The sequence below is a fragment of the Polypterus senegalus genome, chromosome 8 (assembly GCF_016835505.1).
Source record: "Polypterus senegalus isolate Bchr_013 chromosome 8, ASM1683550v1, whole genome shotgun sequence".
In the NCBI taxonomy this organism is placed as follows: Eukaryota; Metazoa; Chordata; class Cladistia; order Polypteriformes; family Polypteridae; genus Polypterus; species Polypterus senegalus.
In genome coordinates, this window is record NC_053161.1 from 56,365,089 (window position 1) to 56,390,506 (window position 25,418).

Sequence of the window (25,418 nt, forward strand, 5' to 3'; positions counted from 1 at the left end):
ATATATTCGGAGCTTGCACGGCAGAGAGAAGAGAACCAAAAACAACAGAAGGAAAGGAAAACAGAGAACAGAAAGATCAGAAAGAAAGAGAAGAATTAATGTTAAAGAAATGCAGAAGGAAAAGAAAAAGGGCAAGAGGCAAGATAGAGAGAGAGCCCTTGTTTAAAGCCAGATGAAGGTAGGTGGTCGAGGAGGAGCCTCAGGGCAAGAAGTCTTAGGCTGAAGAAGGGAACTCCTACTGAGCATGCCAGGTAGCAGGAGCAGCTTGCTATGCAGTATCTCGCAAGGTTGCCAAGGGACTGCTGGAAGCAGATGGGCATGCTGCATGCCATGGCACCCCATGGATGCAGCAGGCCAAGTAATGGGGACCCGAGCTAGGATTTGATGATTGACTGCATCAGTCAGTTGGGCATCTCATCTGGTGATCTCATGTGGGGTAATTTTTTTGGAAGATTATTGGATCTATTTATTTACTTGGATTTTTTAAACTCCACATTTTCACAGTTTTTATGGATTATTTATTTACTGAAGAACATTTCGAGTCACTGCAGTATTTATTTGAATACTGGACATATTGGAGCCCAAAAGTTAGAAATGTGGGCAACGTTGATAAAGTTAACAAAGTACTAGGGTGGTCAAAGCCGTCGATGACCTAACTAGCCTGTTTCAGGTCATCAAAAATTACACTACCAGAAACTTCAGAAAGCATAAACAGCACTGGATATGAAAGAAATGTAAGCCTGCAGTACAAGCACCTAATATAGCAGGTTGTATAGCCTTTTTGGCAGCTGCAGAAGTTGGATTAAAGTTTGGAAAGAAATAGATGTGCTGACTGCCAGAAAAAAAGATTAGGAATTTTCTTTGCTTCTTTCAAAACAGTCTGGTGGTCATTGTACTCTAGGAATTAACTACCAATGGCTTTGGGCAAGAAAATTGTTGACATAGAGAGTAAACATGGTGATAGCTTTCAACAGACTGATTGAACGCATGTAATGAATGGAATACCACTGACCACAGCTTCTTCTTGCTTTTTCAAAAAATTTAATATACTGCTACCCTCCAAATTTTCTTTCATCCTGATAATAGAAACTATCACAGTAATGTGTGTATCTTCCAGTTCTATTAGCTTTGTGTTTAGCTTGCAACAAGACAAATTGCACCATTTCTGGGACTGACAATAAGGCAAAATTTTACCGAGGATGCATAAAATAATTTGTTTACTTACTATGATTCTTGAAGTACACAATTTTAATGGCAAAATTCTATGTTTCATGATCTACATTCCCCATTGCCTTCATCCCTGCCAAAATGGCTGCTGCACTGCCTGCTTCTACAAAAGATCCCTGTATACTGCTGCAGTAAAGATTGCTGGATAGAGCACCTACACCATGAAAGTCTGCAAATCAGTATTCACTCCTATTTAAAATGTCTGATTTCTGCTAACATGCAGGTCACTATTCAGTCTTATTTTTGAAATGTCCAGGTTATCAACTTTGTAAAGGGCAGAAAGTCTACCTTTCTAAAGTACATAGAGTTGCTTCTAAAAAATGTACCGATTGACTTGTCACTAAACACATGCCAACCAGTGTTTGTCATCATCTCGACATGTTTTAATATTGCCATTTCTTTGCTCTCAAAAGAGCTTGCACAGCTCATTAATCATTTTTTCATGCAAATAAGAAGCCTATCCAAATTACCCTGCTGTCTCTGAATTGATTGGGATATGTCAAATAGATAGTTGTTTCTATATTTACATTAAAAAAATCTTCATATGTTAAACATCAATACAAATGCTGTCCTTACAGGCCCTGTTTAAGCTGTAAGAAAAGCTGTGATATTAGTTAAATGATTTACGAGTTACCTCGCAATAATTTCAACACTGTGTTACTCCAAACATGCTATGCAATACTGCTATATTTTATAGGTCTGTTTGTATACATCATTTCCACAATCAGCCTTTTTGTAATTTTAAATGATTACCTAATTTTATAATTAGTAAAATAGAGCCTTCTGTTTCTTAAACGTACCCATTTAAAGTGTATTGTAAGACTTTTTTTCCCCTACACAAACTATTTTGCTCTACACTCATACTAATCACAGATTTTATAACACTTTTCCTGTACCCTAAAAGATTATTGGCACTGTTGATTCTGTTCGGATTCACGCAAGAACCTAAGATCATTCTGTTACAGCTGTTTACCATTTAAAACATCCTTTACAGTGTCAGTAATACTGATACCTCTGTTCACATGCAGCTTCACCCGCAGTCTGAGTTGACTACTGACTTGATGCACATTGCTTAAAGCAATTTTGAACAACCTGAAAAGATACACTTGTATATTCAGGTCAAAATATTACATTTTTTGCTACAATTGTAAAGAGGAAAAAAAAGAGAAAGTCAGTTTAGTCCTGTAGGTTATTCCTTGACAGACCACCTATCGCACAGAAACTGGCTGTAACCCCCAATGTTCTTCCAATCTGCGTGGCACCAAATCATGTCGAGCACAAATGGAATCCCATCTGCGTTTCTTGTGCTTAGCATTAACATTTTGCTCTGTATTGTTAATAGTTATCTGATAAACTCTCACTCTCCTTTTATAATGCATTTTGCAAATTGCTGAAAAAATAGCTAATCCACCAAATGAATAACTTGAAGACAATTACAATGCAACATTAAATAGCATTCATTGTGAAATATATTCAGCATCACAGTGCCTCATTTTAATAAAACAAAAATAAGCATTTAAACTTCTGTCCAGGAGCAAAAAGAAGCACTACTATAAATAACAATATAAAAACATTTTAACAGTCACAAGCAGCGTATTATGTATATGCAGGCAGTATCAAGTGTTTCCAGCTCTGTTTTTATTTTGATCTTGTCACAATCTGCCCAGTCATAATCCTGTTTCTGTGAATTATTGTGTTTTCTTTTAGTCTTCATATGCTTCTTTTAAACAACCATCCATAATTCAAAAGCAACCAATGCTTTAGGAGAAAACAAATATAAAAAGCATGTAGCACTGAGACATTTAAGGTCATCTGTATTACATTTTTTGCTAGAACAGTCAATGGGGTTGTGGAAGTGAAATGGAGCTGAATGTTGTTCTGTCTGTTATGTACTGATTAACTACTCCAGCCCACAGCACTCAATCATTCTCCCTTGCTGATGAGCATTTTTCCACTTTATAATATTATTTTTTTCTTTAATGTTATTACTTTTCCTATGATCAGCACTACCATTACTTCCACTGGATATAAGTTTCAGGGGCACAATGATGGCACAAAATGACTTGTGCGTATAATATTCAGAATTCAGAATGTGGCTGCAAGGCTTCTAACTGGAAGTAGCAGAAGCCAACACATTACACCAATTTTAAAAACCCTACACTGGCTGCCGATTAGATTCAGAATCGATTTTAAGATACTCCTCTTAACCTATAAGGCACTAAACGGTCTAGCCCCTGCCTATTTGAGTGTCTTGCTCCATCGTCACAATCCTTTTCGTGCTCTTAGATCCGCAGATCAGCTGCTCCTAACCGTTCCCAAGGCACATTTTAAAGCTCGTGGTGAAAGGGCTTTTTCCGTCTGTGCACCCAGGCTCTGGAACTCCCTACCCTTAGTGGTTAGGCAAGCCGCCTCAGTCGCCACATTTAAATCATGCCTAAAAATGCACTTCTTCACATTGGCTTTTAATTCGTAACCTGTCTCATTTCCACTTGCTTCTTCCTATTTCTCAATTTTATTGGGTCCTCTGACCTGTTTTTAGTATCTCTGTTTTAATTCTCTCTTAATGTTTGTTTTTAATATTTTGTTTTTAGTCCTGCTTCTTTTTTAACTGTACAGCGCTTCGGTCAGTTGTAATGCTTTGCTTTTAAGCGCTCAACAAATAAAATGGTATGGCATGGTATGGTAATATTCAAGTAACTGACTCATTATTATTGTAGTGGCTCCTTTATGGGTAAAGGAAACAAAGACATGTGAGACAGAGAAGCTCTTAACAAGATAAATACATAAATAAATAACAGTGGGAGGATTAAAGCAGAACTACTGCTGAAGAAGCAGGGAACTCAACTATGTATAGTCTTTCCCACTGCTCTGACCATGGGGAATGCCTTCACTAAGCTGCGCTGGCTCAGTTAGGTAGAAGGGCCATTATACATTACCATTCACAACATTCACCTGCCCACACCATCATGCTCTTCGTTCTCCTTACATGATACCTCTCCTTCTCTGTCATCCCACTCCAAGTGAGTATGGTATCTCATTGCTTCGAGCTGGCCACTGAAACAACGCCCATCGATCCTGCTGGCAGTCCTCATTTGTATGGCCAGTTCATTGTAGCAGAGTTGCTACATTATAATGTGCATTGACGTGTTAAACATACTAAACCTCAAAAATGATAATGTCTATACTGTATATCATACTCTAGATCCTATTTACGGGAGTCAATACTGCATATTTTTTGTTTATTGATCAATTTACACTTACATTTACTTATTTGGCTGACGCCTTTATCCAAGACAACTTCAACATTTATGATACAATTGGTTACATTTCTTTTGGTTTTCCAATTGGAACACAGGCAGGTCAAATGACTTGAAGGTGTTATTGTGTCACTTCACGGGGTACAAAGCTCGTCGACTGTTTCACTGCATAGTAAAACCATAGCACCAAAACCCCTTGATTATTTGTCTTTTATTTCCTTGTGGCACATGATGCTTCGCAGGATTCCCTAACCCCTGGACTTTCAATTGTGTGTCTAAACTTCACAGGGGATATATTTATGAGATGATTGAGAATTATAAAGGAAAATTACAGAGAAATGTGCATGTCAGGCTCTGTACAATCAGATTGTTTTTGGCATACACATATTTTCACACTCAAATCAAGCAAAGGTTTACAAAAAGACCTTTTGTGTGGAATTTTCCACTTTTGACATCATGCCAGAACTCAAGTTTAGAATTTTGGAATTTCAGATTAGGGATACTCAACCTGTATAAGGAACATCTTCTGCATATTAATCTGCATCAAAACTGTTACTCCTCATTTTAAAGTAAAAATACATGCTGGCATTTAAAAATTAACTGCTACCCAAAAAATAAACATTTGTATTTCTTTTACATGTTCCCTCACATTTACAGAACTGCTGTGACCCAAGACCTGCTTGAACTATGTCTTTGCTAATGTCTGTAGCCCATCATAGTATATGCAATGGGCATTATTAGGATAAATGATATAAACCTAATTCACACATCTCATTTATCCCACTGATACACAATTTCAAATTGCATCATTTCATGTTATCTCAGCATTAAGAGAATGATATACACATTTGAACACAAAAGCTAACTGGGAAAATGTTAGCATTTAGGGTGGTATATCCCAGTCACTAGGGCTGGGTTTTAGCACTGATGTCCCAATTTGATTCGATTCCAATTCACAAATGCCCAGATTTAATTCAATGTCGACTTTATATTGACTGAATGAACTGAAATATGTGAATTTAGAAATTGCTTAACCATGCATAAAGAACATTAATAAAATGTGACAAATTTCAGTAACACTTTATTTGAAGGGTGTATACATAGTGACTTCATAACAGGTGCATAAGCATGGAATCACATTTAAGAATAAATACTTGATTAGCAATGAACAATTAACATCTTTAAAAAAAAAATTAATAAAATAAAATACACAGCACTGTACTCATTCAAAATTCAACATAATTTAACTAATATATCTATCACCACATCAGAGTCCACACATTATGGTGGGGTTCCTTGTTTTAATACAACGCAACAGCATCAGTTTTATAAAACATTTATATTATCTTGCAAATAATATCATTAAATAATGAAATAGTGCTTCTTCAATAATATATGTTATTCAATAACCTATTCATGTGTTATGAAGCTCCATGTAGACAACCTTTCACTAAACTATTAGCCAAATTTATTCCCAATTAAAATAATCATGAATAAGTCGAAATTAAAGATAGAAAGATACGAGTCTTCCCGTTCTATTATTCTACAAGTTATACATATCTTCAGTTGCTCACTTGTAGCAGTTACATTAATCAGTCTAGAAAATGTGTCCTGAGAGTCTTCTGACAAAAAAGTAAGCATTTTAAAATGAGGATCTAGACAGCTGGTGCTTGTTGACAGTGGCACTGAACGAATGGAACACTGTTATGGATAAAGCAACTATTATGGAACTACTTGAAGTTGCCTGCATTGAGCACACACACACACTTTTATATCACAGGTTACTCTGAAAATTCCAACACATTCCCCGCTTGCTATGCTGGGAGAGGCTTGTTGCAAAATATTTCCAGCATAGCAGTACTGCTAGCCCACCATGCTTAAAGAGAAGCAACATTTATTGGACTTGGCAAAACACAGACTTGTTATTGATGTGGTCATGCAATGGAACAGCGCACTGGAAATGGTAGAAAGGAGTTTGGAATAACAGTAAGTCATATCAGCAGCTCTGTATATAGGCAGCAAGGTTGCTCCTGGTGTGATTGGCAGGCAGTGATGTTCAGCTGTTGTAAGTTAGGGCTACACTCTCCATTGTCCTCAGAGACATGGCAATGCTTTGCTTAAGAACTTCATAAAGCCTAGGGACAATAAACTTCACTCAATTACTTTCTGGTTGGTATGGCATACTGCAGTTCAAAACCATGTATCATTTCTTAAAAACGCTCATTTTCAACAATAGTGTAGGTTATCTTATCTTTACAAATTAAATCTGTTAGATATTCTGTTATTTTTTTGGACACAAGGCCAATTTAACGAAAGCTTGGAGCTATGTGCCATCTTAAGTGTAGATTGTTTAGCATCTACTTGTTTGGATGTTGACTGAGATTATGTTTATGGGTGATGTTGGGATAAATTATTTCTCAAATTTGTTGTGTTACAACAATTACCATCCGAGTTGCACAGCTTACATATGGCTTTGCTTTTATCCAATTTTCTTTACCAACGGCACCATAAGTCCACACATCTGATTTGAGTGTCTAACGTGCCGATTTCAGTTAAAAGTGGACACACCATTTTATGCAAGAAAGTAGTAAAGTGCTTTTTCTGTAGAAAGTCTTAACAGGTCCATTAGCACCATCTACTGAATCAGATGGCAAAAATGAAGATAAGCAAAAATCTACATATAGTAACGGAGCAGGATAAAGATTCACAAGATCAATTTTCAGATTTAAAGAATCAATATTGAATCATTGAAATGAAAACTAACGATTAATCAGAAAAATGAACATTTTTGCCCAGTTCTGTTGACTTTTTTAATTTGCTTTGTACTTACTCTGAAATAACCTCTCCTATCTTTCTATAAAATTATAACAAACGTAAAAATCACACAATACATAAACATAGCAAATGCTGAAACAGCAAGATGATTTAAAGATAAATTGAAAACTAAAGAAATAATACAGAGTTGTTGAAGTAAAATTGGAGCAACACAAACAAACCTGGGAACCAAAGAGAAAAAAAACAATGACAAACTAAATTGAAGACTGGTGTATCCTCAGAAATTCAACATTATTCAAACCTCTTCCCTTCTAAATTTGTAAATTATACCAGATTTTTCACTTAATTACAAAATAAACAAATCCTACAATTAAATACATTTTAAAATGTAAAAAAAATCTTGAATATATATCTATATATATATATCTCTATATATATATATATCTCTATATATATATATATCTCTATATATATATATATATCTCTATATATATATATATATCTCTATATATATATATATATATATATATATATATATATATATATATATATATATATATATATATATATATATATATATATATATATATATATATATATATATATATATATATATCTATATATATCTATATATATCTATATATATCTATATATATATATATATATATATAATTCTTTTTTGCGTTTGAAATGGAAAATGAGTATGACCACGTCACGGAAATTACCTATGACCATAGAACATATTATAATACAAGAACTAATCACTTAATTTGTGGACGTCATTTTTACATCGTCTTTACGAAATATTATTACTTTTGCGAGAGTTATTTTACTGATATTGAAAAGAAGCAAGCACAATCACGCCAATCCATCCCATAGAAGTGCACCCCACGTCGCCCTCTCCCAGCCCTCCTCCTCTCTGGAATCCTGCACTGAGCCATCCACCGCTGGGCGCATTCTGACAGACAAGTCTCATTTATTTGTCCAAGTGACTGTCGCGGAAACTGCCACATTGTAACTTTTTTTTTTTAATTGGCAGTACTTGATAGTAGAAGAGATGAAGAAAACAGCTTTGCGTTTTTCTACTTTTTAACTGCCCTGAGCTGTAAACAATGTGAAGACGAGACCGCCTTCAGCAGCGAGGGGTACTGACAACAAAGTGGACGCTGGGAGGCACGGAATGTCGGGCTGCTCACGCCGGGTCGAGAGCTTTGCAGTTTCGGGCGGTGTCCTCTCTTCTCGCTCTGTTTGTGACACTTCGAGTGCCCTATCGGCTCCTTGGACAGTGGAAATCTTTGCGAATGAGTGTAATCGTTGCCATCAAAGCGTGACTCTCTTGGTAAATTGCGGTGCACAACTACTCACTGTCTCTTAAGGCGAGTTCGGATCACTAAAACCCCACAACATTCAAAGTTGCTTTTGTGATTAATTCCTTTAAGAAGATGGAGGATTTACATCTAAGAAGATGTACTGACCTCTTCATGTTAAGTATTGGACTTGAGAATTGTTTGGATCTTCTGCCCGTTGAGCACAGAAGGGCAGCGTACACATTTCTCAGAATAATTTTTTTCTTAAATCACAGTTTACCCGAAACCACTGTAGTAGTACTCAATGCATCTTTACTTCTTAAATGTTAATTTAAGAAACGCGAAGTGTGGCAGAGACAAGCTGAGCCTCATCTCAGAGTGCTCTGTCCCTTACACAGTGGGTTGATGTATGTAATTGGCGCACGCCTGTTGCGATCTCTCTGTATGTTGCCAATATGTTTGCACATACATTTATTATACACCCTGACTTTCCACAGTCTGGCTGATATCTTTAAGGAATGTGTGTGACATTTTTAGTTTTGCTGATCGGACATAAAACTGCAGTGAAAAGGAACAAGGCGAGGCAGACAGTACCATGCCACACCGAAGGGGGCAGATGTGAGCCAAACTGGTGCTGCTGCTGTTCTTCTACACAGAGGCTCTAAGCGGCATAAAGTTAGTGATATCAGAAAGTCAAGTGCACTGCTGCATTCCATTTATTTTTATTTTTTGGTCCAACTAACTGCCAAAATGGAAGATTAAGATTTTTAAAAATGAAGGAAAGTAATGGAGATTTGTGCAGAGAAGGATAGGCACATAGACTATTTACAAATAAAGGTAAGAACATAAACTGTTTTCGGTTTTATAAAAAAATGGGATCAGACTAAGAAAAGAAAAAAAAAAAAAAAAACGTCCAATATTTAAAAACTAAATTTTGACTTTAAACAAAATTTTCTTTTGTTTTTCTTGTTATTCTTTTGTTGAACAGTCTGTATTAAAACTGATTAAAGCATCATAATTAAAAGCTTTTAAAAACAACTAAATATTTCAATTAAGGTCAAAATAGAAATCCTTTTTTTGTACACCACTTTATTCTTTCATCTGTATTGAATGAGTATGAATTGTGGAATTGCAATGGAAAATTTAGAACACATGGAGGGTGCAGAGCAAATTAGCTCTCTCTCACCACTATAAATGTAACATTCTTTCTTAGCCAAATATGTACCTTACCTGTGTGTGTGTGTGTGTGTTAAGAATGCTGATGAGATATGAAACATAACCAGTAGTCAATGTGCATGCTGCCAACTGAATAGTGAATAAGCTATTCTTTACGGTTCATATATATATACTGTATATATATATATATATATATATATATATATATATATATATATATATATATATATATATATATATATATATATATATATATATATATATATATACACACTAGCAAAATACCCGCGCTTCGCAGCGGCGAAGTACTGCCTTAAAATTTTTATTAAGAAGAAAAATTAAGCCTTTTTAAACTGAGGGAAAATATACCAATAATTATTTGTTAAGGATCTCTTTGTATACCACATTGTCAGTTCAGCCCTCAGGTTATAATATGACCAAGCTGTGTGCGGAGCTTACTCTTGAGCATGCAAAGTACAGTTGGCCATGTGAAAAGTAATCTTGTTTCAGATCTCACAGCTTGGATTGCCACGGTCATAATCGGTTTGAGTTTCATAGTTTGTTTCAATTACGGCAGTATTTGCAGGACTTGTGTTGAAGTGACATTCGGCATCTGTCAAGCGCTGTAAGCATACAACTGGTTTCATCGATAACTTCACATCCAGCTTTTGAGAGTTTAAACATTCATAAACATCAAAGTGTCCACTACTCAAATCGTCACCTGTGAATCTAAGATGTTCAAGAGGCATTGGCAGTTGTCGAAAGGTGTAAAATATTTGGCCATTTCGGGACACTTGAAAGCGACAACCAAACAATTCAGCGGCAGCCATCAACTCACATGCAGAACCATAGATGAAGGGCTTAAGCATTTCACTCTTATAGTGCTCCTGTGTAATATAATTATCTCTTGTACCGTCATCAGTCCACACCTTGAACCTGTCCCAGTCATTCAATACATAAGACACAATGTTCCTCCGGATATCAAGAGTGAGCCTGATATGGCCGTGCAATATGTAACAAAGAGAATGGAAAAAGGCAGGTGCCATCTCCGGGCATGGAAACCATTCGGTAAGTGACAGTTCTTTGATCGATGTCTATCGAGGTGATCACCATGTTAATGGGGGTACGGTTGGAATGATAAAGGAAATGGGTACCTGAACAATGTAAAGAAAGTCTAAAATACCTACACAATAACTATAACCGTAATAAACAAACAATAAAACAGCGGAGAAGCTGTGGATTAAATAAAAAGGCTGCAGTTATCAGCAGGGAGACGCGAATCCCGTGGCGAAGCAAGCAAGGTAATGTAGAGACCGGAGCGACGGACGGCCTTATATAGGCAGGCAACCAACAACGTGGGAGGCATCGGGATGGGGTACCTAACGCCGCCTCACACGGTGACCGAGCTGCAGGCTATGGACGTATATATATGTATGCAAGTAGGATTCAGTTAGCGTTGGGAACCCGCGTACCAAATTTCTTGAAGATGGGCACATAAGTAACAAAGACCATTGGAAAGTTCAATATGTCGGCCGGCAGTGGCGTCATACCACCGAAATAATTACGTACATTGGTTTCAGGTCGCGCAGGGAAGCCGCCTACCAAATTTCGTGAAGAAGGGGCCATAAATTAGAAAGTTCAACATGGCGGACGTTGTCGACCATTACGCGTAGAATTTCGAAATGAAACCTGCTTAACTTTTGTAACTAAGCTATAAGGAATGAGCCTGCCAAATTTCAGCCTTCTACCTAAACGGGAAGTTGGAGAATTAGTGATGAGAGAGTGAGTGACAGGGCTTTGCCTTTTATTAATACACACACACATACAGTGCATCCGGAAAGTATTCACAGTGCATCACTTTTTCCGCATTTAGTTATGTTACAGCCTTATTTCAAAATGGATTGAATTATTTTTTTTCATCAGAATTCTACAAACAACACCCCATAATGACAACGTGAAAAAAGTTTACTTGAGATTTTTGCAAATTTATTAAAAATAAAAAAACTGACAAAAATCACATGTACATAAGTATTCACAGCCTTTGCTCAATACTTTGTCGATGCACCTTTGGCAGCAATTACAGCCTCAAGTCTTTTTGAATATGATGCCACAAGCTTGGCACACCTATCCTTGGCGAGTCTCGCCCATTCCTCTTTGCAGCACCTCTCAAGCTCCATCAGGTTGGATGGGAAGCGTCGGTGCCCAGCCATTTTAAGATCTCTACAGAGATGTTCGATCGGATTCAAGTCTGGGCCACACAAGGACATTCACAGAGTTGTCCTGAAGCCACTCCTGCGATATCTTGGCTGTGTGCTTAGGGTCGTTGTTCTACTGAAAGATGAACCGTTGTTCCAGGCTGAGGTCGAGAGCGTTCTGGAGCAGGTTTTCATCCAGGATGTCTCTGTACATTGCTTCAGTCATCTTTCCCTTTATCCTGACTAGTCTCCCTGGTCCTGCCGTTGAAAAACATCGCCACAGCATGATGCTGCCACCACCATGCTTCACTGTAGGGATGGTATTGGCCTGGTGATAAGCGGTGCCTGGTTTCCTCCAAACGTGACGCCTGGCATTCACACCAAAGAGTTCAATCTTTGTCTCATCAAACCAGAGAATTTTGTTTCTCATGGTCTGAGAGTCCTTCAGGTACCTTTTGGCAAACTACAGGAGGGCTGCCATGTGCCTTTTACTAAGGAGTGACTTCCATCTGGCAACTCGACCATACAGGCCTGATTGGTGGATTGCTGCAGAGATGGTTGTCCTTCTGGAAGGTTCTCCTCTCTCCACAGAGGACATCTGGAGCTCTGACAGAGTGACCATCTGGTTCTTGGTCACCTCCCTGACTAAGGCCCTTCTCCCCCGATCACTCAGTTTAGATGGCCGGCCAGCTGTAGAAAGAGTCCTGGTGGTTTCTAACTTCTTCCTCTTACGGATGATGGAGGCCACTGTGCTCATTGGGACCTTCAAAACAGCAGAAATTTTTCTGTAACCTTCCCCTGATTTATACCTCGAGACAATCCTGTCTCTGAGGTCTATAGACATTTACTTTGATTTCATGCTTGGTTTGTGCTCTGACATGAACTGTCAACTGTGGTACCTTATATAGACAGGTGTGTGCCTTTCAAATCATGTCCAATCAACTGAATTTACCACAGGTGGACTCCAATTAAGCTGCAGAAACATCTCAAGGATGATCAGGGGAAACAGGATGCACCTGCTTTCTCAATTTTTTTATTTTTAATACATTTGCAAAAACCTCAAGTAAACTTTGTTCACGCTGTTATTATGAGGTGTTGTGTGTAGAATTCTGAGGAAAAAAATAAATTTAATCCTTTTTGGAATAAGGCTGTAACATAGCAAAATGTGGAAAAAGTGATGCACTGTGAATACTTTCTGGATCCACTGTATATATACATACACACACAGTTGTGCTTGAAAGTTTGTGAACCCTTTAGAATTTTCTATATTTCTGCATATATATAACCTAAAACATCATCAGATTTTCACTCAAGTCCTAAAAGTAGATAGAGAAACCAGTTAAACAAATGAGACAAAAATATTTTATTTGTCATTTATTTATTAAGGAAAATTATCAAATATTACATATTTGTGAGTGGCAAAAGTATGTGAACCTTTGCTTTCAGTATCTGGTGTGACCCCCCCCTTTGCAGCAATAGCTGCAACTAAATGTTTCCGGTAACTTTTGATCATTCCTGCACACCGACTTGGAGGAGTTTTAACCCATTCCTCCATACAGAACAGGTTCAACTCTGGGATGTTGGTGGGTTTCCTCACATTAACTGCTCGCTTCAGGTCCTTCCACAACATTTCGATTGGATTAAGGTCAGGACTTTGACTTGGCCATTCCAAAACATTAACTTTATTCTTCCTTAACCATTCTTTGGTAGAGCGACTTGTGTGCTTAAGGTCGTTGTCTTGCTGCATGACCCACCTTCTCTCGAGATTCAGTTCATGGACAGATGTCCTGACATTTTCCTTTAGAATTCTCTAATATAATTCAGAAATCATTGTTCCATCAATAAAGGAAAGCCATCCTGGCCCAGATGCAGCAAAACAAGCCCAAACCATGATACTGCCACCACCGTGTTTCACAGATGGGATAAGGTTCTTATGCTGGAATGCAGTGTTTTCCTTTCTCCAAACATAACGCTTTTCATTTAAACCAAAAAGTTCTAATTTGGTCGTATCCGTCCACAAAACATTCTTCCAATAGCCTTCTGTTTTATCCACATGATCTTTAGCAAACTGCAGACGAGCAGCAATGATTTTTTTTGGAGAGCAGTGGCTTTCTCCTTACGTCCCTACCATGCACACCATTGTTGTTCAGTGTTCTCCTGATAGTGGACTCATGAACATGAACATTAGCCAATGTGAGAAAGGCCTTTAGTTGATTAGAAGTTACCCTGGGGTCCTTTGTGACCTCGCTGACTATTACACGCCTTGCTCTTGAAGTGATCTTTGTTGGTCGACCACTCCTAGGGAGGATAACAATGGTCTTGAATTTCCTCCATTTGTACACAATCTGTCGTCATATATATATGTATATATATATATACTGTATATATATATATATATATATATATATATATATATATATATATATATAGTATATATATATATATATATAGTATATATATATATATATATATATATATATATATATATATATATATATATATATATATATATATATATATATATATATATATATATATATATATATATATATACACTATATATATACACTATATATATATATATATATATATATATATATATATATATATATATATATATATATACATATACATATATATATATATATATATATATATATATATATATATATATATATATATATATATATATATATATATATATATATATATATATAGTATATATATATATATATATAGTATATATATATATATATATATATATATATATATATATATATATATATATACTGCTCAAAAGAATTAAAGGAACACTTTTAATCAGAGTATAGCATAAAGTCAATGAAACTTATGGGATATTAATCTGGTCAGTTAAGTAGCAGAGGGGGTTGTTAATCAGTTTCAGCTGCTTTGGTAATGAAATTAACAACAGATGCACTAGAGGGGCAACAATGAGATGACCCCTAAAACAGGAATGGTTTAACAGGTGGAGGCCACTGACATTTTTCCCTCTTCATCTTTTCTGACTGTTTCTTCACTAGTTTTGCATTTGGCTACAGTCAGTGTCACTACTGGTAGCATGAGGCGATACCTGGACCCTACAGAGGTTGCACAGGTAGTCCAGCTTCTCCAGGATGGAGACACACACATATACATATACACACACACACACATACATATACATACATACAATAATAAAAGGCAAAGCCCTCACTGACTGACTCACTCACTCATCACTAATTCTCCAACTTCCCGTGTAGGTAGAAGACTCAAATTTGGCAGGCTCACTCCTTACAGGTTACTTACAAAAGTTAAGCAGGTTTCATTTTGAAATTCTACGCGCAACGGTCATAACTGAATTCACTTACGTACATATGTATGTCCATAGCCTGCAGCTCGGTCGCTGTGTGAGGCGGAGTTGCGTCCCCCATCACCACGCCTCCCACGTAATTGACTGCCTGCCAAGGCCGTCTTTCGCTCGGGTCTCTTGATTCCCTTCCTTGGTTCGCCACGGTATTCATGTCTCCCCGCTGATAACTGCAGCCTTTTTATTTAATCCACGGCTTCTCCACTGTTTTATTGTTCGTTTATTACGACTATAGTTATTGTATAAGTATTTTAGACTTAAGTTTAGATTGTTCAAATACCCATTTCCTTTATCGTTCCAAACGTACCCCCATTAACATGTCTGTGGAGGTGATCACCATCGATCAAAGAACTGTCACTTACTGAGTGGTTTCCATGCCTAGAGATGGCGCCTGCCTTTTCCATTCCAAATCCACAAGTTAATAGAGCTTCTGTTTCTAGGTACGATCCCAATAATGAAAAGCGACTCATACGAAAACAACAAGTTTGGCTCAAAAAAGCCGATTGTGGATTTACGTACGACCCAAACATACATTATGAATCTGACAAAACAGTACACATTGGATCCATGGATGTTCACTGTGACTATTGTCAAACTCATAGGTGGAAATGAGAGTCTCCACCGAAACTCTGTAACGGCACGAGACTTCAGGTCACGGGTCTGCAAAAGAACCTAATTGAGGCAACTATTTTTACTGGCAGTGGCTCAGGTGAGAGAGTTTTTATTCCTCGCATCCCCGTTATACCGCTGATCTCCCATATCAATTCAAACGCCTTCAATTTCCAGTAAGGCTCTGCTTCGCAATGACAATTAATAAGTCTCAGGGACAAACCCTACAAAAGGTTGCCACTGATTTGAGATAAGATTGCTTTTTAAATGTCCAACTGTATGTTGCATGCTCAAGAGTAAGCTCAGCGCACAGCTTGGTCATATTACAACCAGAGGGCCGAATGTTTAAACTCTCAAAAGCTGGATGTGAAGGTATCGATGAAACCAGTTGTATGCTTACAGCTTTTGACAGATGCCAAATGTCAGTTCAACACAAGTCCTGCAAATACTGTCGTAATTACAACAAACTATGAAACTCAAACCGATTATGACAGCGGCAATCCAAGCTGTGAGATTTGAAACAAGATTACTTTCACATGGCCAACTGTACTTTGCATGCTCAAGAGTAAGCTCAGCGCACAGCTTGGTCATATTACAACCTGAAGGCCAAACTGACAATGTGATATACAAAGAGATCCTTAACAAATAATTATTGGTATATTTTCCCTCAGTTTAAAAAGGTTTTTCTTCTTAATAAAAATTTTAAGGCAGTACTCCGCTGCTGCGAAGCGCGGGTATTTTGCTCTTCTCGGTACCTTTTCCATTTCTGTCATGTACTTCTTGTAGCCTTGAGACAAAACTCTACACCGTACTCCAGGTGAGGTCTAACCAGTGTGCTACAAAACTTCAGCATAACCTCCTTGGACATGTAGTCTGTACATTGTGCTATATAACCTGACATTCTGTTAACCTTCTTAATGGCTTCTGAAAATTGTCTGGTATTTGACAGTGTTGAGTTCACCATTACTCCTAAATCCTTCTAATAAGGTAACTATATACACTACACTATATCTTTCCAGCTGGATAACAACAAAACAACAACTTCCAATAACTACCACCATGCCAAGTCTTGTCTCCAAATTGCCCCACTGTCACAATTTAAATTTTTTAAACAAATAAATGGGTGCAAAGGGAGAATATCTACACAAAAACATGCCCTTTGAATTGTCATTTAAGTTGTAACGAAAAAGCAAGCTGACAGTGCTTCTATTGTTTACATGAGAGTTTGATTAAGTCTTTAAATTCACAATAAGTACAGCGAGCACAAATAATTGAGAAATACATCTTTCCCCACATGCTTATGCAGGCAAATGATCTAGTTTGCTGTATACAGTACCCATATTCACACACAGATACAGGTTGCATTTAACACGTTACAGAACTCAGCTGGTACTGGAAAATGCATTTTACTTAATGACAATGCCTTTAAGTAAACATCCAGTGAGATAATGCTTAATGTGTACATAAAAAAAGTATAGAACCTAGAATATCACACAACTTTTTAGTTTAGAGTGAAGCAAGGTGTCATAAATGTGCATCTGTGGATTACTGTCTGGGCTAGTCTAGGACAGTCCTGGGACAAAAGGGGGTGCTCGTACAAATATTCTCCTCTTCTTTTTACTCTGCAGTGGCAAGAAGATCCCCAGTGAGGGCAACTGATTCACCCTTTCCAGTCTTCCAGCTTTAAAGCCCACTGCTGCGAGAGAGACAGTCAGATTTGACTCAACTGAAGGGAAGGATGGAGTTCCATATTCCTTAAGCACTGTCGTCAGAACAGCTTTAATTAATCTATTTGCAGTTACTTGTAACAGAGGCACGCATAGTGGCCCCATTTTTTTCATTTTTGTGACTGAAATTAAACAGGGACAATCAGCTTGATGCCCCAATATTTCTTCTGAGACATGTAGTAACTAATTTTGACTACAAAGAGACATTCCCACATCACCCCCACAATGCTAACTCTGGTAAACAATATGTAAATAACAAAACAACAAAGTAGCTAACACACCCTGACGCTGGCTCATTGTTGCAGTGGATTAACAACTCACTGGCAGCAGTCCAGCTTCTGGACATTTTCACTAGACACATCTAAAGGCCCAAGAGATCAGCAACTCACAAAAAAAGGTCACAAACATTTGCATTTCACTGTTGAACCAGGCACTTTTTTAAGATGATGTGTTTGGTTTACTGCACCAAAACTGCTGTTTATTGTAAGGAATTAAAACTATCCAAAACAAACTAAAAAAAGGTGCTGAGTGTTTCTCCACCCATGGACTATATTAATTTGTCTTAAATTTCAAACGTTACACCAACAAAAACTGAAATTTCAGTTATGTGGGCAAAATTTTGTTATCCTAGGGGTATATATGGTTGACTCAAGCCAGCTACAGATTAATTTCTGGTTAAGAGGTTTTCCATGAAAAGTTTGTTCTCCCCATTGGTGTTCATTCCTCAGATAAAAGACATCCCATTAGAAAAACTGGAGAAATTCAATTATAACAGCCGGAGTGTGTAATTGAGCCAAACAAAGACATGCATTATAAAGTTTTAGAAAATTACTGATTTTTAAAATGCCTTTCTGAATGCAAGTTCACCTGCAAACAAAAACCACTACAAATGAAAAGTCATGCTTAATGTTAAATAGTTCATACAGTTTTTCACCAAGAAACACTAAACTGGACGTGTTGTTTTCTAATATACCACTACAACTAAAGACGTTACATGAAGAGACTGCTGATCACCGTTTTGTGATTAACAAAACACCTCTTCATGGATGTGCAATAAAATGTAGTGTTCGGACTATGACGTGTTTATATTCTAAAATATCTGATATTAATGGTCAATATGTAACAGAACAGAAAGGCAAAATTTTCATAATTAAAGAACAACTGATAGAAGTGATTATAAAAAAACTGGCATACTACATACCTAACATTACAGATTAAAGAAAAAGGGGTTAGACGTAAACTATAATTATCATAATACTGTATCCTAAGTACTTGAAACTGAGTGCTATACAGCTAATTGACAGTGTAAATGCATGAGTAAGCTTCATCCTTGACTATCTTGTTTCTAATTTGAGGTTAAGAACTATGCCTTCTAAACGATTTCCGAGATGTTTTTTGCAAACACATTGAATTACATGGGATATTATGTATTCTTTGTCAGTAAACTTTAAACGAAAAACTGGCAGCTGTGCAGGCCTAAAAACAGAAATGTAAAAACAATGTCGTATCTTACTTGGCTGATGACACTCAAATAATACAATATTGGTAGAAACGTAGTAGTAATTTCACTGCTGTAGGATCTTTTGTTAGAATCTAAAACACAGTATTAAATAAGAGTAACAATGTTGCGAACAGGTCTTTCTTTGCAGCCATGATGACAGATGACTGGCGCGATGCCTCGTTCTATTCACTGGATAAACCGGTAGCTTAATCGCTCAAGATGCCAATAAAGAAGTGCCTATATAGATCGGCCGTCACTCAAGGCCCTGCTGCTAGGAGGCTCCCGTCCTCGTTTAGTATTGGTAAAAAGCTGCTTTGCTCCTCTTAACTCCACGATTTCAACTGTGGGTACACAGGCGAATCGCACGCTACGGACAAATCGCTCGGCTGCTAACAATACAGCAGCGGGGTGCGTCAGTCGCTCTTCTGTAACGTGACGCGGCGATCTCAGGTTTCCAGCAGCCACCAGAACTCGTTGCTACTTTAACTTCATACTGGACACAGATTATCAGACACGATTGTATAAAGAATATACATGTCTAGTTCATTTGCTAAGTATTTGTACGACCTCAAAAAAAAACTTTTACAGCTTATGCGTCGCTACAGAAATTGGCTTAACTGCGTCTCAATATGTGACTCGCAACGCCAGTAACCCGGCCCCTGCTTAAAATTCAGCAGGGGGCTGTCATACCTCAGAGCGCACAGCAGGTAGTTTTATGCTGTAGGCGTTTATTCTTCAGGTAAAATAATGAGAATCAAAGGCGTAGCGACTATAAATTCAACTAAAAATATTGAGTCTTACCTCAAAGCCACTCTTACGGAGCTCTCGTCCTGGCCAATCGACATGTTGGGAAAGGCTCCGCGAGTCTTGTACAAACAAAGGAGAAGAACAGACCACAGCAATGGAGATAAAGCCTGCTCAGTCGAGAGTCCCTGCAACTAAGCCGACTCCTGTCTCCGTCAAGCCGGCAAAAAGTGCGCAGGCAAGCACTCAGTTGCGCTTCTCAGCCATTTTCTTTATGTTTAATAAAATGCACGTAACTGACCTAGGCAGTTTTGCAGCGTCTTTCTCAGGTGTTATTTTAGCTGTACGCACGCCATGGTCACCCTAATCCTACTTTCCACAGCAAACGTTTACCATTGGCTTGGCTTTTCTTTCTGCCTAAAATTCTCCCACGATCACCGCCTGTCTGCAACACATTGACAGGACTGCTGTTTGTAATGTGCCCGAGCTCACCAGGTTGCGCGAGCCGCAATGCGTCATCAAGTCACGCCCCCTTAGAGCGCGTGGACAGGGAGGGTGGATTGTGAAGACAGGTCGAGTGACAACGAGCAACGCCCGCGCGATCACTTTCGAGAAGAGAAGGGAGCGTACTGCGGACAGCGACTTACCACTGTTAAAACACATGTGTGCTTTAAAATATAGAAGGTAAAACGTCATGCTCGAAGTGATGGATAATTAGCCATGAGATAACTGTAATTAGCTTTGTTCATTAGAAAACCATTGCGACACTTCCACGCCTTCCTAAATATATGAAGGCGTTCAAACTCTGTTATCTTCATGCTCCTGCTTAAAGGATAATTATCCTGAAGCTGTGGAGACATCATATAATTAGTCCTATTCATTAGAAAGCCAGTATAAAATATGAATCATTCTTAGGTTATAGATAGCTTAGTGTCAAGTGCTTGGAGAGAACGGTGGGGCTCCCTTGGGATGACACTGTCGTGCGCAAAGCGCAAGGGTAAGTGGACGGGGGGAAGTGGGTTGTTGCAAGCTGCGGGCCCCATGTGATCTGCAATATAGACCATGCAGTTCCACAATATCCACAGTTGCTTAACAAAACGGTGCGACACCAGTTGACCTAGCAGCGGAGAACATGACAAAAACGAGCCAATGGGGGTAAAACTAAAGTTGACGTGTATCCCTCTCAGAAAATATTTCCACCTCGCACTTACTCCTATATCTTTTTAACTAATGTATACAAATATGCACATTTCAAACTTTACAATTCTTTTAGCCATTCATTCAGATTAGTATGGCAAGTTAATGACCACCTCAACATCGTCTGGTGCAAGACAGGAGCCAACATTGCATTGGACGGGACGTCAGCGTGTCAGTTACCACATCTTTTGAAAGTTATAAAAAAAATGAGAAGGTGCAAACTCCATACAGACTGGAATTTGAGACAGAAGGGCTAATCACTGTGCCATCGTGCTGCCTTTTACTTCAATTCATTCTTACACAATGCCCTTTTCATAAGGCCAAATTAGATAACTGCACAGGTGGTCAAAGCTGATAATAAGAGCAGACATTATTTAAATAAACTAAATAAGCTATTTATAAAAGTTTAAACAAATGAAAAAAAAATTAAATGGCTTAGAAAGAAAGACTAAGAAGGCTTGTATTCAGGGATTTAAAAGTGAAAGAATCTTGTGTCAGACCCCAAGTGCATTTATGACAAAATTTAAACAAATGAATGGTCCGGAATTTTACCTGTAGAATAGTAGAACCTGATTCCTAGAAACATGTAGATGTGCATTCAGTCCTCAAGAACAGGTATGAAGTTAACATGTCATAATGTTGTCAGAGGCACTACATTTAGAGAGATAGGGGACCAGAGTAGCATTTGGTACAAGACAAAAAATGGCCCTGACAGCAAAACAGTCCATCATCAGGTCCTCTGGCACACACATATGAAGACATTATGCAGTTTCCAATTAATCTTAAACATAAATATTTGGAAATCTTATCTCCACTCCTTTTAAAATAAAGGAAACAACAGCCACAATCCATAAAACTTCTGTGTATATAAAAATATTCAAAGCAAAGTGTTTAGTGGTTTTTAGAGGTCAGCTGAAGTAGTACAGAAAAGCAAAGCATACAATAGTGGTTATTACACTTGCCAAAAGGTCCTGATATGGTTCAGTACAGAACATTAATTTTTAATATAGCACTAATCACTTTGGACAGGCTCAGAGTACTGTAACAAGTTCACAGGTATAATACACCTACAAACATTGCCAATTACAATATGTACATACATAAAAATACAGATTAGTTTAAACACAGTAAAACAGAAATATCTGTTCATTAACTTCATCATTGATCTATAGCCAGTTGACAACAGAGGAGAGGAAAATAACTTCAGTCAGCAGCATCCCTTAGGAAAATAAACTTCTGGGGGTGTCTATATTCAGTTATAACAAGACGTAGTTAAAAGACAGTATCAGTCATGGTCCTGTAGACCTAGGCCAACTGGCCAACAACCCCTGCTAGGCATTCTGCAGTATTACACAGGTTTGTGCTGAGCAGTATAATAAGATGAAAAGATCATTTATTTCTTGGATTCTAAGGCTCCTACTACCTCTGATGTATTTTCCAAGGGTAGAATAATAGCTTAGAGGTACAGCAATGGTACCAGGTGCTACAGCAGGAAACCAGAAAAAGAAATAGATGAGTAGAGGAGGGTTACTTCCTAATTGTTGTACTGAGTGCAGGAAAGAGGGAATGTAACCATTAGAACAGTCTCATAGGGATATATGTTAGAATAACTGTTTTTTGTAATTTATGTGAAACAATATATATTCTTATATAGAAAAAAACAGGTAAATCTTATGCCCAAACTCTATGATGCACAAGCAAGACACATCTGTACTTCTAACACTACTAAAACATAAAAAAGCACTAGAAACTATGCAGAGAAGAGTAACCAACAGAATAACTGAACTAAATGGTATGTCATACTCTGAGAGACAAAGGGAATTAATTTTAAGAAAATAAGGTTTGAAGTCACTTTTTGATTTGCACAATTTTCAAAATTACTGCAAAGTAAAAAATAAAGGCCATTGTGTTTTTCTTCTTATCACATTACAGTCATAGGCATTATTTATGTATTTTTTAATTGCATGTGTCAACCTGGATTCCTTTACTTTTGTTATATTTGACTTAACACTGAAGCTGTGAGTTTTCTCCTTTATTTTTATCTTCTTTCCTTCAATATTATGTAGGTCAACTGTTACTAATCTTTATGTCCTAGAATGTTAGGAAAAGATGATAATTACTGTTACTGCATTGCTGTTGACAGCATATGAAGATATGTACTGTTTACTAAAACCATTGTAATTTTTGTAGTATGTGTCATACAAAGGCTTTTTAGTCATTTGTATAAGGGAAAGGATATATTTATGTTAGACATTTTAATGTCTTACTCTTACCTTATTTTTTAAATTTACCACATTACTAGATTCTTGTTATGAGAGTTGTTTGTAACATAGTGGTTTTTTCTTTATATAATCACTGCCGCTCTGCCTGTTCTTCTTTTTCCCCATGACGGTCTTGGAAAATGGGGTTTGTGGCGATGTTTCTGCGTCTCCTGACGCTGCCTTCTTAGGGTTCTCTACCCACAGAAAATTTTTATACAGGTCCTCTGCCAAAACGACAACCACAGAATCCTGCCGACTACGCCACTGTGACAGATAGAGGGTGCTATCGTCATCTTGAACCCTCAGACTATACGCCAGACACCAGATAAAAGTCCAAAATAATTACTTTTTATTAATACAAAGCACCCTCCCTTCCACAATACTCATAAATTGCCACCCTTCCACCCAGCTCAGCTCAACACACTGGTGTTTTTTCCAGTCTTTTATAGTGCCTGACCCGGAAGTGTTTCCCACCCTTCAGTCCATGTGACTCCTTATCATTTCCAGGTCAGATAAAAAGTCCTCCTCTTCATCCCAGAAGTACGTCATCTCCCCTGTCACTGTGACTAAGTCACACTTCAGGTTTATAGGGCACAAACGACTCTCTGGGCCTCCCCGCAGCATCCTCTGTTGGTCCCTGTGATATCCAGTAGGGCTGTAAAGGAAAACTCCATCATCCATGATTCCCTGCTGGTATTCGGGGCACCTCCATGCTGCAGGGAGAGCTCCATCTGGCGGCCTGGGGGTATTGGGAGACCACAGTACTCCCCCAGCAAAAAACTATGGTTTGGAGCGTCCAGCCCTGCGAGGGACATCTTCTTCCAGGAGAATCCAAAGGTCGAGCCTTGGTGATGACACTCCCATGCAAACCTAGGAGGAACAGTACAACAATAAGTTCATTGATCCCCTGTCCTCCTAGGACAACCTTGCCATTCATGGCCCTGCCTGCGGCATTCGTAGCACAGCCGCAGTCCCCCCGGTTGCATCCCTCTGTGAGACTGAAAACACCTCGGTACTTACGGCTACGCCCTTTTCTCTGCTAAGGAGGATTCACTGGCTGCCCTTGGGCTTTTATTGCCCTTTTCCACTTTGTCAGGAGATCCCCACTTTACTTTAGGGATTTCCTGTTTAATCTGGGGCTTGTCTACGGTTTAGGTCTCTCTATTAGTTAAAGAGAGCCCTTTTACTGTCTGAATTCCTTTTGATTTACAAATGGCCGGTGGCGGCGTCTTTAGGACCGCATCGCTCCGGAAGCCAGCACTATCCAGCTGCCCCGGCTCGATCGATCCTTCCCCTGTCCACTCAGTTAAGATTCCCAACTCCCTTTTAGGGCTCGCAGCTACTTGGCACCCGCTATGGAATAACAGCAGGCCCGTGTCACTCTGTGTCCCTCTATTATGTATGGTACGAGCTTTGCTTACCTGTACCACCGCATTCATCATGACGAGAGACTCCTGACCAAATTGCCATAGGTACACGTCTACCTTTCTTAACGGTGCTTCAGCCACTGCTCCCAGTTCCCCAATGATCTTCTTAATGTTTGTCAGGACCTGTAAGAAACTACTTATGGGCTCGATTAACTTCTTGAGTTCCCGCGAGTCCAAAATATTATTTACTTCGGCCGGAGGTAGGCTTACTTCCTCATTCGCCTTACCTGCCGGTAGGGAGCCAATGAACACACCCGCTCCTGGCACATGCTCTGACGGGTCTCGCAGAGGCTTCTGGGAATTGGAGTTCTCTGTGTAGGATCGGGCTGCTGTCTTTGGCTGACTGTGATCCCCCTGTATTAATTTGTCAGCAGATCGACCAGCCATTTCCCGGCCCTCCTTACCTTTTTGTGGGGTGAGCAGTGCTTCACTCGCCTCTCCGTTCTCCTTTGGAAAGTCCAGGACCATCTCTTTGAGGGCGAAGTTGGAAGCAACAGGAAGCGGACCTTCTCCTTCCTGCAATGCAACGGGTTTGGTCACGTGTCCCTCGCCGGCAGCCGACATGCGGAAGTCCCTTCTTGTGCTCGTCTGCTTGCACCGGAGTACACCACCATCTTCAGGAACGTCCCCTGCCTCCTGCAGAGCCCC

The 25,418-nt window shown here is 38.5% G+C and overlaps 1 protein-coding gene across 5 annotated transcripts in view; it reads right to left on the bottom strand.

Annotated features, from left to right (window-relative positions):
- kif21a (kinesin family member 21A) overlaps positions 1 to 20,384 on the bottom strand; it is a 253,360-nt gene extending 232,976 nt beyond the window's left edge. For all 5 annotated transcript variants that reach the window (XM_039761105.1, XM_039761101.1, XM_039761104.1 and 2 more), the window contains exon 1: positions 19,943 to 20,384. In XM_039761105.1, coding sequence (XP_039617039.1) covers positions 19,943 to 19,986 — 44 coding nt within the window. In that variant the 5' untranslated portion in view covers positions 19,987 to 20,384. The remainder of the gene's footprint in view (positions 1 to 19,942) is intronic.
- Positions 20,385 to 25,418: the final 5,034 nt, after the last annotated feature.